Source organism: Pseudonaja textilis, chromosome Z (assembly GCF_049901715.1).
Source record: "Pseudonaja textilis isolate UNSWEBS1 chromosome Z, rPseTex1.2, whole genome shotgun sequence".
Classification (NCBI taxonomy): Eukaryota; Metazoa; Chordata; class Lepidosauria; order Squamata; family Elapidae; genus Pseudonaja; species Pseudonaja textilis.
The window spans coordinates 108,976,354-108,993,002 of NC_142008.1; the positions used below are offsets into that span (position 1 = coordinate 108,976,354).

At 34.7% G+C, this 16,649-nt stretch overlaps 2 protein-coding genes across 2 annotated transcripts in view; both read left to right on the forward strand.

Moving 5' to 3' along the window:
• The window catches only part of LOC113443716 (vomeronasal type-2 receptor 26-like), a 37,217-nt gene extending 22,453 nt beyond the window's left edge, over positions 1-14,764 (forward strand). Inside the window, exons 4-10 of the mRNA XM_087917237.1 lie at positions 1,757-1,817; positions 2,607-2,898; positions 6,002-6,862; positions 7,440-7,667; positions 9,341-9,467; positions 13,243-14,143; positions 14,725-14,764. Of these exons, the coding sequence (XP_087773363.1) occupies positions 1,757-1,817; positions 2,607-2,898; positions 6,002-6,862; positions 7,440-7,667; positions 9,341-9,467; positions 13,243-14,143; positions 14,725-14,764 (2,510 nt within the window). The remainder of the gene's footprint in view (positions 1-1,756; positions 1,818-2,606; positions 2,899-6,001; positions 6,863-7,439; positions 7,668-9,340; positions 9,468-13,242; positions 14,144-14,724) is intronic.
• LOC113443667 (serine protease 27-like) overlaps positions 9,443-16,649 on the forward strand; it is a 67,739-nt gene continuing 60,532 nt past the window's right edge. The window contains exon 1 of the mRNA XM_026712044.2: positions 9,443-9,467. The gene's annotated coding sequence lies outside the window, so the exon portion shown is untranslated. The remainder of the gene's footprint in view (positions 9,468-16,649) is intronic.

Sequence of the window (16,649 nt, forward strand, 5' to 3'; positions counted from 1 at the left end):
AAACTGAACAAGATATGAAGCAAGAGAGGGTTGACACACAGGAGCAGTCAGTGCCATGCAGGTCAAAGTGATGGAACAAGGGGATTCCACCTGAGAAATGTTCAGCTAGTGAAGTTAAAGTGTATGAGCCAAGGAACTACAAAAAAAGTATTGGCATTACCTAAAATTGAACAAGTAAAGTGAAAGAAGCCATGGACAAGGAAATGAAATCCATGGAGAACATGAAGTGTTCACATCTATGACTTTTCTACAGAGTAGCAGAGCTGTAGGATGCAAGTGGATATACAAGAAAAAGGTACTGCCCAATAATGAAGTACAATATAAATCAAGGTTAGTGGTTTTCACAGATGAAAAATGTGCACTATGATGAGGTATTCGCACCAACTGTAAAGAATGAGAGCATCAGGCTGGCACTAGTATTGGCAGTTGCACATGGCCATAAAATCTGGTATTTTGACATAACCACTGCATTTCTCAATGCAGAATTAGAGGAAGAAATTTACATGATTCAAGCATCAGGGTATGAAAGTAAAAAGCCTAACACAGTATATAAATTGAACATTCCATAAATTGGAATATCTGTTTAGATACTACATTAATGGGTCTTGGGTTCAAGAATTGCAAGGCTGATAGTTGCATATACACTGGAAAGTTAAAAGGTGGGGATTGTCAACTATTAGCATTTGTGGATGATCTTTGCTTCATTGCAAAGGATCAATCACAGGTAAATCAATTTTGAAATAAGTTGGAGAAGAAATTTTAATTAAAAAATTTAGAAGAAATGAAAAATTATCTAGGTGTAGGGATACATAAAAGCGAGAAAGGTGGTTATATTCTCACTCAATAAAGGTAATTGAATTTATGTCTATTCCAGTTATGCAGGGAGGAGTGTAAGAGTATATTCATGAACTGGAATAGAGCATAGTAACAATGTTAATGCATATAACTGATATTTTAAAAGAAACAATAGATGAACTCTTTCCCATTTAAAAAGAAAAGAAACATTAAAGTAGGTGAGGATTTATTTTTGTTTTTTAAAAATTTTAATGGCTAAAAAGCTGTGTTATAAAATCACTAAAATATTTCTCATCATTCATCCTTGCCATATGACCTGGTTCCTTTAAGAATTCAAGTGAAGGCAATAGTTGAACTCTTTAAAAAAATGCTTTCTTCAGTCTTCCCTAAGGAACTGAACACTGACTTAAAAATTACCTTCTTGTTTGTGCATCTAAATCAAAATCCCAGGGAAATTCAATGCCCTACACCAACAAAAAAAGACTGATGTAGATTGTTGCTTCTCTCACTTTCTCTTAAAATAACAATACTATTTAGAGATCAAGAGAAATACAACTGGCTTCTGGATGGGTAAGGATCCCTAGGTTTGATCCAGTGGTGGGATTCAAAATTTTTTACTACCAGTTCTGTGGTTGTGGCTTGGTGGGCATGGCAGGGGAAGTATACTGTAAAATCTCCAATCAGAGGTAGTATTTGCTGGTTCTCTGAACTATTCAAAATTTCTGCTACTGGTTCTCCAGAACTGGTCAGAACCTGCTGAATACCACCACTGGGTTGATCCTAGATAGATCAAGATTCAGACAAGTAAATTAAAGACTCAGGACACATAAATTTCAGAAATATTAATGGCTTTGTTCTAGGAATAAGAGGGATTCTTTGAATTTGCCCTTGTAATGGGGATGGAAATTTTATTGATCTTAATGATAGTGTTGAGTGCCCATGTGGTGTGCCTGATTTATAGTTGCAACATGTTTCATCCATATAGTCCATATCACAAGTACTATCATCCAGGAGACCTTATGGTAGGTGGAATTTCATCTCAAGTTAGTCCAGTCTCTGAAGACATTACCTTTGAAGATCATCTCTCACCAATATTGCCTGGACACTTTATGTAAGGAATGTTATTGTTATTTGTTTCTATTTTACTGCATTTGTATTTGCTGAAATAATAGCATTACCATCACAAAATAATAATTAATTGACTTGATTGAAGTTAAGGAGATCCTCAGAACAGCATTCTTTTCTCAATCAGGCAAAATAGAGTGTGGAATATAATCAGATGTTTAAAGCAAACTTCCAAAACGGAATACCTCCAAATAGGTGAGTTTCTACACCTATAATTCTCAGCCACCTTCTGGGTAATATTGTGGGGCAGACAGCTTGTGAGAGGCTGATTTAAAGCTCTTTTGCATTTTTCTACATACTCCTTCTTAAAAAATATTAGTCTTGTACCAAATAACTCTTCTGAACACATCTTCAATTAACAATGCAAGAATGTCTATAAGAGGACTGGGCTTTCTTTTTTTACAAAGTGACATTATATATATGGATTCCAGACACTCTCTGTGTTTATGTCTGAAATCATTTGCATATTTTTTCTGCAGAAACATCTGAGTTCCAACAATAAACATTGACTTCTTTTTCAATGTATACTTGTACATACAGTATATTAATTCTAGATCCTGTGGCTGTTAATTTACTATATCAGAAAGACAGAATTACTTGATGGGGTTTGCCTGCTATAGTAGAAATACTGATAAGAATATAATAACAGAATATCCTTTTGATGTTCAATACTGCTCTAATTGTAGTGGAGTTCCTAAAAATTACCAGCACATCCTGGCTTTGGCTTATGCAGTAAAGGAGATCAATGAAAACCCACAAATCTTGCCCAATTTTACCCTGGGCTTCCATATTTATGATAGCTATGATAATGCTCAAAGGACCTATCAAGCCACCATGCTACTTCTATCAGCAACTGAGAGACTGGTCCCCAACTACTTATGTAACATCCAAAATAAAGTCATAGCTGTTATTGGAGGACTGGATGCTGAAGTCTCCCTTCATGTGGCAACTTTCTTGGATATCTATAAGATTCCACAGGTAGGTTGGATGACCTTGCATGCAAATGTCATGCTACTTATGATGATCTACTTTCACAATGTAATTTTGTTTTGCAGCATTAGGTATATTCCAGTAAATAGTTCAGGATTTGAAATTTTTGATTTAAAAACAGATTCGTTTTTGTACTAAGTTTAGTGCCCAATTATTTCATTAATTATTTCAGTTTTTCTAATTATTGAAAAAAGTTTGGCTTTTCTGTTTCTAAATAACTTCATGGATTAGACTACAATGATATGCAATTTTTTGTGATTCAATATCTGTCATTTTCTTAGCAAACTGCATGAAGCATACTATAAATAGTTGGTTCATTTATTTCGATGCCCCTTATTTCACAAACAGTATAGCAGTCTTTTCTGCCTGGTCTTAGTGTTAAGGCTTTAAGTTTCAGTAAGATTCAATCACAATCAATCTCAGAAATTAATCTTTAATAAATGAAGAACTATTGTTACCAAAGGGACCAACATTCAAGTGATTAGTATAACTTGCAATGTTTTCAGTGATAACTAAAAGAGAAATTTCCTTCAAACAAGATGAATCAAATTCTGCATATAGAAAGATGTTCAATAATATTTTTCTGATTAATATGGTTAAAGACAAAAGTTTTGGAAAACTATCAGTGTTTTCATTATCTGTAAAATTTAATTTCACATCAATAAATAATTATTGTTTCCAGTCAAGTACAAAATACCCAGAATAATGTCAAGGTTTTTGTTTGGTGGACATGATTCAACAAACTAATGCTCTGTCTTACATATTGGCAAAAGAATTCAGAACATAAAATACAAGCTGGATGGAAATGACCTTGTAGACAACCCTCACTCTTTCAAGGACTTTGGAATATTCATCTCTAATGATTTACGTGCCAGAGCCCACTGTAACAACATTGCCCAAAAGGCATTAAGAGTTGTTAACTTAATCTTGCATAGCTTCTTCTCTGGTAATATTGTGCTACTAACTAGAGCATGCAAAACTTTTGCTAGACCAATTCTTTAATACAGCTCATCTGTCTGGAACCCACATTGCATATCAGACATTAACATAATCGAGATAGTCCAGAGATATTTTATGAGAAATATCCTCCATTCTTCTAACTCACAACAGTATACCTTATGCCACCAGACTTTAACTTTTAGGCTTAGACAACTTAGAACTATGCTAACTTCGGTCTGACCTAAGCGTAGCACACAAAATTATCCATTGCCATGTCCTACTGTCAATGACAACTTCAACTTCAACCATAATACACGAGCACATAATAGATACAAGGTCAAGGTAAATTGCACCAAACACGATTGCAGGAAATACGATTTCAGCAACAAAGTGGTCAATGCCTGAAATACTCTACCTGACTGTGGTTTCTTCCGAAAACCCCCAAAACTTAAACCTTACACTATCTACTGTCGACCTCACCCCATTCCTAAGAGGTCCTTAAGGGGCATGCATAAGCACACCAAAGTGCCTACCATCCCTGTCCTAATACTCCCTTTAATTCTTATCCATTTCATGTATTAATAATCAATAAAAATGATTCCCAATTCCAAATATCCATTATAACAGTTAAGGGAGAATAAGAGATCTGTCATGATTCAATTCACACTTTTTTCTATTTTCCCAACTGATTATCATATTGTTTAACCTACAAGCTAAGCTATTTAGCTAAGCTGCTACAATGTGAAAGCTTTTTCTAAACTATTATTCCTAAATTTGAAAAATCCCTATGATTTGCTCTCATCCTTTCAAACATGGATCCTGGACTAAAGAGTGGTTCAGGAATCATATTTTTAAAACACTTTAGAAAAAGCATTTTCCTCTAATTTCCAGATAATATCTGTTTTAAGTGCAGCAAGAGCCATCATTCTCATATCAGTAATTCAAGTACACATGTACATGAACTTGCAGAAACAACAATCAGTGTATTGATATTAAGGGAGGGTTAGTGGATATTTATATATAACAGTTTGACCTATTAGTTTTTCAGTATTGAATGTCCTTGCTCATCTGTGCTGTTTATCTGGATGTTGGTTAACAGGAACAAGAGAAGAGAAGATATTCTTAAAGCTGATTTTCTGTCTAACTTTCCATTGTTGCTTTTGAATGGTATATAAGTAGAATTTATTTCTATATGTCTATTTATCACTAATTTCTTCTAGAAGATTTGTTACTTTCTTATATTTGGTATAATGTAAATTGTATACTACTTCCCAGATGAAACTATCTGTTGTGAAATTTAAAGAATTTCATGTCTTTTGACTATAAGCTGAAAGTCATTAATATGTTCTATAAATCTTATACTTTGTCATACTTTATCATACATGGTCAAGTCAAATCAATCAGATCAAAGCTTTATTACACTCATAGGCCATTATATGTTGTGAATAAATGCTTAGCTAAAGAATCTTTGGGAATGTATAGGAGGCTTTAAAAATGTATTGTTATCTTGTGCACTACAGAGATGCCAGAAGGTTTTAGTAAACTTTTGATTGTTTTTTAAATGTTTTCAATGTATTTTTTGTAGTTACTGTACTCTTATTGACTGTGGCTAGACATTTCTTTGTGAAATTAAAATTTTATTCTTATATAGCAAAAGATATTGTAAAAAAAACTTCTCTAACTTGAATTGTTTTGATTCACTGTCAGCTATAGAAATTTACACTTGTAAAAATTTACATCAATATACAAATTCCTTTGTCCACTTGTGACTACCGGGTATACTTGTGTCTATGTACAAACAAGGATTATAACAGTATATCCTCTTTGATATTTTGAAAATATGGAAGAGCAATTACACATCACATACAAATCTACTGCTGGTTTTAGATATATTCATATCAGTAATTCCTCCAGATCTGAAGCATCACTGAATGGCAATCAACAGACTTCCAACACCTTCCATGCAGTTATGCTTTCCATATCTACAAATTCCAGGAATTAAAATTCAGGGAATTTTCATCTCAGCAAGGCAGGCAAGGCTCTTTAAAAGGATTAGTATACGGATTATTAATCCAGTAGACTGTATGTTGATTGAACTCTTGAAAACAATCTGTAGATGCTGTTCTTATCTCCTTTTCCTGTTTCTCTCTAGCTTATTTATGGCTCTGCTCCAATAATGAATGATAAAACCCCAGGTCTTTGCTTTTATCAGATGGTTCCCCAAGAAGAACTTCAGCATAAAGGGATAATCTCACTGCTCCTGCATTTTAATTGGACGTGGACTGGGATTCTTATCATGGACAATGACCAGGGGGAAAAATTTGTAGAAACAATTGTTCCTCTTTTTTTCAAAAATGGAGTCTGTGTTCCTTTCATTCACCGATTCCCTAAAGCAACTGATTTCACTAAATTTGAGGGCATGCTTCAACAGGGAGCAAAAATCTATGATGTTATCATGAATAATAAGGCGAATGCAGTGGTGTATAATGGAGAATCTTTTGCAATGGGAAATTTGTTGTGGCTGCAATATATTCCAAATATAGAAGAGGTGAAAAGTAAACCAAAAGGTATTGTTTGGATTATGACAGCACAGATGGAGTTCAGTTTAATTCCTGTTCAACGTGCTTGGGATCTCAAAATAATCGATGGTACCCTTTCCTTCACAATGCATTCCATTGCTCTGCCAGAGTTTAGATCATTTGCTAAGAAACAAAAGCCCTTCAGCACAAATAAAGATACATTTATTAGACAGTTCTGGCAAGAAGCCTTTGACTGTGTATTCCCAGATACAACTATGAGTGATGTAGAAGAGAATACTTGCAATGGTAAAGAGAATTTGGAGAGCCTTCTTGGGACTCTTTTTCAAATGGACATGACTGGCCACAGTTACAGTATCTACAATGCTGTTCATGCCATAGCTCATGCTTTACATGCCCTGTCGTCTTCTAGAGATACTGAGAGATCAGTGGTGGATAGAGTAGGAAGGAAGATTCATGGTGAAGATTTCTGGAAGGTAATATTCTCATTAGGAAAAATACTATGATTGATGAGAACCTTGAAATTCTATTTTGACTTATGTCCCATGTTTTACAATTAAAAAATTAAAAGTATGCTTTTTTCATCATACTGAACTTTTTTATTTTTTCTATCTTAAGTATTGATTACTATATAACTATTTTCTACTGAATTATTTTGGGACTCTTTTTCTAATAGTTATTTCATAATTATATGAGATTTTAGAAAGCTTATTTTCCAGTTTCCATGATTCTGACTTGAAAATATATCTGTTTTCTATGTGTCTTTATGATTCTCTGACTCTATAAGTCAAAATCACTCTAGTGTGATAAATATTAGGGAAAAGTCAGGGGAGCATTAATTATAACCCTCTGTCTCATTTTTGAACAAAAATAATTTGGGCTCTCTTATTGATCCTTTTCATTCATATCTTTGATTCTATTTTTCTCTTCGATTCCAATATAATAGGGGAAAGGACCTAGAATATAATTAAATCTTTTCTGTTGTGAAACTTATCAGCACAGAGACTGATAATTTAGTATTTCCAAATACTTGCATTTTTCCTTTCAATTTAGTTCCACTATTTTTTGAGAAATGTTGCTTTTAACAATGGTGCTGGGGAACCAGTGTTCTTTGATCAGAATGGAATTGTAGCAACTGGATTTGATATTCTAAACTTAATAGCTTTCCCAAACAATTCATTTCTTCACATGAAAGTTGGAAATGTGGATCATTCAGCTCCTCCAGATAAAATATTAACCATCAATGATGAGATGATTAAATGGCACAGCTGGTTTAACCAGGTAGGATTTAATTATTGTTCTTGATTCTGAATAAACATGCTTTTTTATTTGATACATAAATTCATATTATTGGACAAAAGGAAATCCTTATATAAAGTTTTCATATAAGCAACTTCTAGGTCTCATTATCATATGTGCTTATCTGTGAAATAAAGATTTAACAGTTTTAGGTGTTAGTTTGTAGAACATCTTATTTCATGATGTAATAATAAGGCAATAATGTCTCATCCCAGCTCACTTGTGCCTATTCTACATTTATTTTATTTTATTTTTTTTGTCAAGTGATTATAAGATAACAGGTATAAGTATAAGCATGGTTATGAAATGGATACATATAAGAAAAAGAGAAACAATAGGACAGGGACAGTAAGCACATTGGTGCGCTCATGCACACCCCCTACAGACCTCTTAGGAAAGGGGTGAGGTCAATAGTAGATAGTTTAAGGTTAAAATTTTTGGGATTTGGGGACAAAATCACAGAGTCAGGTAGAGTATTCCAGACATTGACCGCTCTGTTGCTGAAGTCTGTTGGTGCAATTTACCTTGAGTTTGTATCTATTGTGTGCTCTTGTACTGTTATGGTTGAAGCTGAAGTATTCATTGACAGGTAGGACATTGCAATATATAATTTTATGTACTATGCTTAGATCGGACTGAAGGCGGCGTAGTTCTAGGTTGTCTAGGTCTAGAATTTCAAGTGGTAGCATAAGGTATTCTGCAACAAGTAGTGGAGTGGAGAATTCTTCTTTTGAAATATTTCTGGACTTTTTCAACAGTGCTAATATCAGATATGTAATGTGGGTTCCAGACTGACGTGCTGTATTCAAGTATTGGTCTAGCAAATGTTTGTATGATCTAGTTAGTAGTGTGATATTACCAGAGAAAAAGCTATGCAGGATTAGGTTAATAACTCCTAATGCCTTTTTGGCTATAGGAGTTATTAACCTAATCCTGCATAGCTAGTTACAGAGGGCTCTAGCATTTAGATCATTAGAGATGAGTACTCCAAAGTCCTTGACAGAGTTTGGATCATCAACAAGGTCTTGACTATTCATCTAGTATTTTATTTTCTGATTTATTTATTTTTTGCCAATATGTAAGACAGAGCATTTATTTGTTGAGATTTGAAGGTGCCATTTGTTTGACCATTCTGATACATAGTCAAGGTCTTTTTGAAGGGTAGCAGTATTGTCTGTGGTGTTGAATAGCTTTACATCATCAATGAAAAGAACACAGTTGCTCTTAATATGATCACAGAGGTCATTTATGTAGAGTATGAAGATAGTTGGTCCTAGAACACTACCTTGGGGGACACCACTGTGGACTGGTACAGAATTTGATAGGACTCTCCCAATTTTGACCATTTGTTGTCTGATTCACAGGAATGCTTCTATCCAGTTATGCAGGTGTCCAGAGATACCATAAGATTTTAGTTTTAGGAGTAATTTAGGAGTCCAGGGTTGTTGTTTTTTGTCTCTTCCCAGCTCATGATTGCACTTGCTTAATCTAGAAACAAGTATGTTTCACTGAGCTTGTGCAATATAAAAATGATTTCCAAATTATTACTCTTATCGCTAATCTGGGATGATGCCCATGATATACTTTCATCATTTCAAATGTGGACATTGGAATAAAAAGCTTCCAGACATATAAATTTCTTATTTAATTTCTAGGTGATACCCATCTCTGTCTGCAGCAAGAGCTGTTATCCTGGTTTCAGCAAGAAAAAGAAGGAAGGAAAGCCGTTTTGCTGTTATGACTGCATCCCATGCCCAGAAGGGAGGGTTTCAACTGAGAATGGTGAGAGATGTTCATCACCTCCTGATTTTTTTCTAAAGAAAGAATAAATTTTGATAAAATTGAACATGGCATGAGCCTGTGTAATATGCACAAGATATTTTCATAAACCTGGGGGGTTCATCATTTCAGCCCTTGGGAATATTCAATTATAAAGTGATTTTATAATTTTCATAGATTTTAATTTTTAGTGAGTATGATAATAATCATGACTAAATTATGTTGCCAGCTTTTCATTTACACATTGTGGGCTGTCATCACTGCAATTGTGAAACATTACTGCAATTGTGTATTAATCTCTGAACCCATTTTAGATCATTTTTCCACATCTTTTACAGTCCTGATCTGCTGGACTATAATTATAGTCATATGTAATTAATATTGTGAAAATAACTGAAGTCCAGTAGATCAAGAAAGAGACATGGGTGCAGCTATATATTAGCAATTATAAAATAAATCAAATATGGTACACTCTGAGCAACTTACTACAATAATACCCTGATTATTTATCTAATACTAATATAATACAATTCATTAAAAAAAATTGCTACTGCAAGAGTAGTGGCTGGATTTGAATACTAAAGGAGATGGTTCACATAGAAATTATCAAATCTCACTAGAAATCTCTCTGATAGAGGGATAATGTATCTTGATCTGCTGTTCCTATAAAACTTGCAACAAATTTCAAGCAAAATTACAGCAGAATGTTATTCATCTTGGTTTCATAAATTACCTAATCTGTAAAGCAAACTAGGGAAAGTATAGAGAGCATGACTTCTAGTGGTGGGATTCAAATTTTTTTATTACCGGTTCTGTGGGTGTGGCTTGGTGGGCATGGCTGGGGAAGGATACTGTAAAATCTCCAGTCAGAGGTAGAATTTGCCAGTTCTCAAAGTTTCACTACTGGTTCTCCAGAACTGGTCAGAACCTGCTGAATACCAGAATTTAGCTGATGACTTCCAGAATTTTTTCCAATCCTTTAAGATTATCTCCAAGTTACAAGAAGGGAAGCAGCTTAGAATGAAGGACTCACCTACATGTTGACTTGCTACCCCACTGCATTTCCTTTAGTGATACATTGGATGAATTTGGAGAAAACCGTTTTTCTGCAGCCTCCATGCCTGATCCAGTCCCTTTAAAATTCAGCCTTCCTTTTCACAGCTTCTCTCTCCACACCAAAATGAGTTTCATTTTGTGGAATTTTCAGATAGGAATCCTACTCAGGACAAGCACAGAGAACCTTGTGCTCCTTTATTTGTTTTGTTTTTATGCTCAAATAATTCATTATATGATGTTTATGTATAATTTTAACATTTGAAACTCAGAATTACAAAACAATAATTAGATCTTCCAAGTAAATGAAAACTACCAACTTTCTATAGAAGGATGGAAAATAAGAGATAGCATTTTTAAACTATTGTCATCTGCTTCTCTTTCAGGAGAAAATAGAAACTATTTCATATGATACTCAAAATCTAAGTAACATGAATTGATTTAAGACAATGGAGTATTATTTTTAAATGTATTAAAGCCATTGAAACTATAAGTATAAATATTCTGTATCCATCATGCAATTTTCTTTCAAGCTAAGCATCATAATGCAGAGCACAGAAAAACAAGAAATGGTATCAAAAACAAATTAAAGGCTGATATAAGAAAAGAAATGTAATTAAAACTATCCCAAAGGTGCTTTTCAAAAAGAAACTGGACTTTCTTGGTTTTTTCTTGAAAAATTTCTCTTCTCATCCAATTCTCTGGGACAATCTTTGGGACAACCATGACCTTGATGACTGAGAATTTCCAAAGACATGTAACTAAAACTAGTTTATTCTAACACCCTTCATTGCACTATTTATTTGCAAAGTATCCTTCATTCCATTGCATGTTTCATTAATTTTCGTTTGCTCTTTAAACATCTCAGACTTCTGTGTCCTTTCACATTTATTTCATGTTTGTTTTGGACCATGCCTCATTCTTTCCTCTATATAACCAAATCATCTCAAGGCTCTTCTTTCTTATTTATCACTCAATTGTCTATTTTGTCCATAGTCAGTCAGCGGCAGTCAATACCATCCCACTCAGTTGTTCTTGTTCACCAAAAATATATAAAAGGCTGTAAAAGTGTCTGGACTATTTGAAGTCACTCTCTTGTCATCTCTTTTAGAGGAAAGTTTTTTGTGAAGATGTTAGATTACAACTTCAGAAGGTTCTGGGGAAGTGGATGGTCTGGACACAAGAGAATATGGAGCATTGATCACATTCATTGATCTAATATCATATCTCCATTATATCATCTAACACCTCTGCTGTGCAAACTTCTCTAGTTACCAGTAAGCTTCCAGATCCAACTGCTGGTTGTTATTTTTAGAAACCTTCATGGCATAAATGTTGGCAGTCGAAGCAACTACCTTCTCCCAATTGTTTCTGTTTCATATGTATTACTATACAATAAATGGAGCATAGAGGGATATGTGTACTTTTAGTTTTTCTTGCCTAAGTGTAGGACTTTACTTTTCCCTACATTGAATTTCATTTTGTTAGATATGGCCCAGTGTTCTAGTCTGTCAAGATCCATCTGGATCTTGAGCCTATCTTCCTGGGTATTAGCTATTCCTGCCAGCTTAGTATCATCTGCAAATTTGGTAAGTTCCCCTTCTATTCCCTCATCTAAGTCATTAATGAAGATATTGAAGAGTACTGGGCCTAAGATGGAATCTTGTGGCACCCCACTGCTTACTTCCCTCCATGTAGACTTAGACCCATTAAGGACTACTCATTGAGTATGGTTTGCCAGCCAGTTGCAAGTCCATCTAGTGGTGGTGCTATCTATTCCACTTTTTTCTAGCTTACTAAGAAGTAGGTTATGGTCTACTTTGTTGAATGCCTTGATGAAATCTAAATATATTATGTCCACAGTATTTTGTTGGTCTACTAATTTAGTCACTGTGTTGAAGAATGAAATAAAATAGGTTTGGCATAATCTGTTCTTTACAAACCGGTGCTGACTGCTAGTTATTACTTTACTTCTTTCTAGATGTTGGCAGATCTGTTTTTTCATTATCATTTCCAGTATCTTCCTGGGTATTGATGTTAGGCTGATTGGTCTATAGTTTCCTGGGTCTGTTTTTTTTTTTCCGTTTTTGAAGATGGGAACCACATCAGCTCTTTCCCAGTCCTCTGGTAGTTCCCCGGTAGTTTCTGGTATTTTCTATCATACTGTTTCTCTCATTAGACTCACTTCCAGTTCCACTATGAATTTCATGATCCCTAACTCTCCACAGCACAGGGGAAAGGTACATGTGTGTCTTCAAGGATAGCAGAATGTCTGAAAGAGAAGAGACTGTTCTATCTGAGTCTGAAACAGCAATTTATAAGGTGGATATGGCAGGAAACAAAGTGAACTCTTCTCCCTGATGATCAAAATCAAGGGATGGTTAAAGAAAATGAGACTTTGGTGAATATTTCACTTGGAGCTTTGAACCACTTCCCCCAGCATATGACAGACACAGGATATTGCATGCTTCAAATAAGTAGTAAAGATCTGGCTTATCCCCAGGTATTGCACCAGAAAGATTAGAGTCCCTATTTTATGAGAATACTACAAAACTTGTATGCCAATTATATTTACTTGATATCTTGACACTCTTAATATTATACAGATGTCTAAAGATAAAGATTATATCATTGTAATTATAAATTAACTTTATTATTATGCAACCTTGGATAGATATATAGAACATCTATAAAAAAAAATATCATATCATTTCTTCTTTTTCAGACAGAAATGAATGTTCCAGATGCGAAGACAAATTCTATCCAAATAAGAAACACGATTTTTGTATTCCCAAAAGTATTAGTTTCTTGACATACAAAGAACCATTGGGAATCAGTTTAGCCTGTCTTACACATTCTTTTTCTTTGACTACTGTTCTTGTGCTTGGTGCATTTATAAGGCACCATGACACTCCCATTGTGGTAGCCAACAACCGAGATCTGACCTATACTCTTCTTATCACCCTCCTGCTCTGCTTCCTTTCAGCACTGCTATTCATTGGCAAACCAGGAAAGTTTACCTGTCTCCTAAGACAAACAACTTTTGGTATGGTCTTTTCAGTGGCTGTTTCTTCTGTTTTGGCAAAAACCATCACAGTGGTTCTGGCTTTTATGGCCACCAAACCAGGATCCATGATGAGGAAATGGGTGGGGAAAAAATTAACTAATTGCATTATTGTTTCCTGCTCCCTGATCCAAGCAGGCATTTGTACTCTCTGGCTAATATTCGCTCCTCCATTCCCAGACATTGATATGTTCTCAGTGACTGAAGAAATTATCCTGCAGTGTAATGAAGGGTCTGTGACTATGTTTTATTGTGTTCTTGGCTATATGGGTTTCCTGGCTCTTATCAGCTTCATCACAGCTTTTCTTGCTAGGAAATTACCTGACACTTTCAATGAAGCCAAGTTCATCACCTTCAGCATGTTGGTCTTCTGCAGTGTTTGGTTGTCTTTTGTCCCAGCATACCTGAGCTCCAAGGGGAAATACATGGTAGCTGTGGAGATCTTTTCCATCTTAACCTCTGGTGTCGGGCTTTTGGGTTGCATCTTTTTCCCCAAATGTTATATCATTGTATTTCGACCTGACCTAAACATCAGGGAACAACTAATGAGAAGAAAGGACTGATTAATACAATCACTCTTTTATTCTCTTTCCATTTTTAATATAAATATTTCATTCTTATACAATATAGAATATTCATAAACTGCCTGTCAGTGACTTACATAATTTTTCTGCACTTTCTAAATATTCTAACACTTAATTAAAGGAGATTGATGCATCCAATCTTTTTTATTTGTTCTTAATGCTTTATTTTGTTTTCAACATATTTTCAGAAGAACAATCATTTTTGTCCCATTATTATTTATTTACTGATGCGAAGGAATTTCATTGACTGTATTTCTAGTATAAAATCATATATCACTTTTCTGGAATTTTTCAGAAACCAATTGCTGAGATGGACACATGGTTTAGTAAACCTTGAATAATACTAGTGGATAAGTGGTTTAATATATTCAGGGGTCAGTTAGTGCCTGGAAAATTATACCTCAGTTTGGTGGGGCCATTTGAATAGGAGAACTGTGAAGAAGTATCTGTCAACAATAGATGCCTGGAAGTTTAGTGAGAAGTGCAAAAGAGTTACAAGTAGTTTAAATTCTGAATCTAAAGTCTAATGTATCATTTTTACTTATTCTATAACTATCAACTATGAAGTAGAGTTATCATGCCTATCGCCTAGAATATAATCAATTCAAGATTCTCCCTGTATGAGTGACAGCTCACAGCTGGATAATTTCTCAGCAACAACAGTGTCTTATCTCTGTATGTAGTAGTTGGAAGGGCTTGACATCTTGCTCTCAGATTCAAAAAGGCTTCTAATTATTATTAGTTAGTTAGTTAGTTACAACTCTATTGGAATGTATAAAGACAGATGTGGCAAAGATATGCTGTCTAGGAAATGGCCAGATAAGAGACAGCATAGCTCATAGCTGCACAGTGGATGGAGCAAGAGGCTCAGAAGGGATCCTCCTTAATTGATAGTGGAAGAATTGTATTTTCAGGCTTGCAAAGTTCCATTAATATAGTCGTATAATAAAATAGAATTAGTTTATCTCAGTGTGTTTTTCTCTCTGATCTGACCTTACCCTTGTTACAACTTCAGAAATAAACACAAATTCAGATGAATTTCTTGCCTAAAACTGTATATCACCTAGCTGTACTAACAGAACAGAGTCATTTGCCTATACAGTTCCACTCCCCCTTCCACATGCTCTCAGTAGGAGAATGAGCTGCACTTGAAACCGCAGGAATCACAATCTGGGACATTAGCCATTGTAGCCTAGGAGCTCTGCGTTAACCGTTAGATTGTTAATTGCTTAAGGCATCCACATTACTTGTAAGCTTATTGTAGGTATTGAGCAGGAAATTATGATTTGGATGTCACTTATAGCAGCAACTTCAACAATTATTTAATAAATTCTATAGATTGAATGTTAATTGAACTTTCATTTTGGGCTGTCCAAATAGATGTCTTCTTAAAAATCCATAGCACTTAATGCTATTTGTACTGTCACTCTAAAAGATGTTAGTTCATAGCAATGGATACAATACAATACTTTTGATTGCAATATGTGTGTCCATTCTTGAAGTTGGGAAGTTTTTCTTGGGCCTATGTTTCATGAACTTTGACATACAGATGATTTCTGACTTCTGTGGAATTTTGAGATGTGACTTCTCTGCCTAGTGACAAAGCACCTATTAACAAAGTTCACCTTGATGGATCCTGAGCATTTTCAGATTTTCCTGTGACACTGTGGGCAGTTCATTCTTGGTGGAATGTTCTTTGAAGGACAATGTCTTGTTGAGAGTAAGCCCTAAGCATTTGGGGTGTTTGTTATGAGAAAGAAGAAACTGTATATTTGTTTAAATAGAAATGCTTCTTATTGATATTTCAATACATCATTTGGTAACCCCCATTTACATAACATTTATGAAAAAATGTGGCCATGCAAGATTAGCTCATATTATTAGCAAGTGAGAATAATGAGCAAGAATAACACCTCAAACAAACTGATGAAAATTTCAAACACCTCTCTTGGTTTTATCAATTGCTGATTATTACCATTATCCCCCAAAATATGTATATGGCTTTTAATCACTCAGATATTCCCTATTCTTGATCTTGCCCAATGTCCTAGTATTCCATATTATAATAGGAGAGAAAACAACAGTCCAATTCTGAAAAACATAATTTCTTCAGATCATCCCTAGAGAACTGAACTCTGATTTAATAATTACCTTCTTTTTTCTACATCTAAAATACTATTATTAATTCTGTTACTTCCTCAAATCCCTCTAACAGTGCCTGTTAGAAAGACTAAAAAAGTACTGACATAGGATGTTGGTTCTTCTTCTTCCTCTTAAAATACCAGCTCCTTTTAGAGCTCAAGAGAAACATGGCAGGTTTATGGATGGATGAACATCCCCAAATCTGATCCTAGTTAGACCAAAATTCAGCTATATGTCTGGAGGTGTTAACTGCAAAACAGCTAATGGCTTTATCCTAGGAATAAAGGGGGTTCTTTGTGACTTGCCTTTGTAATGGGGAAAACATTTTTACTAATCTTAATG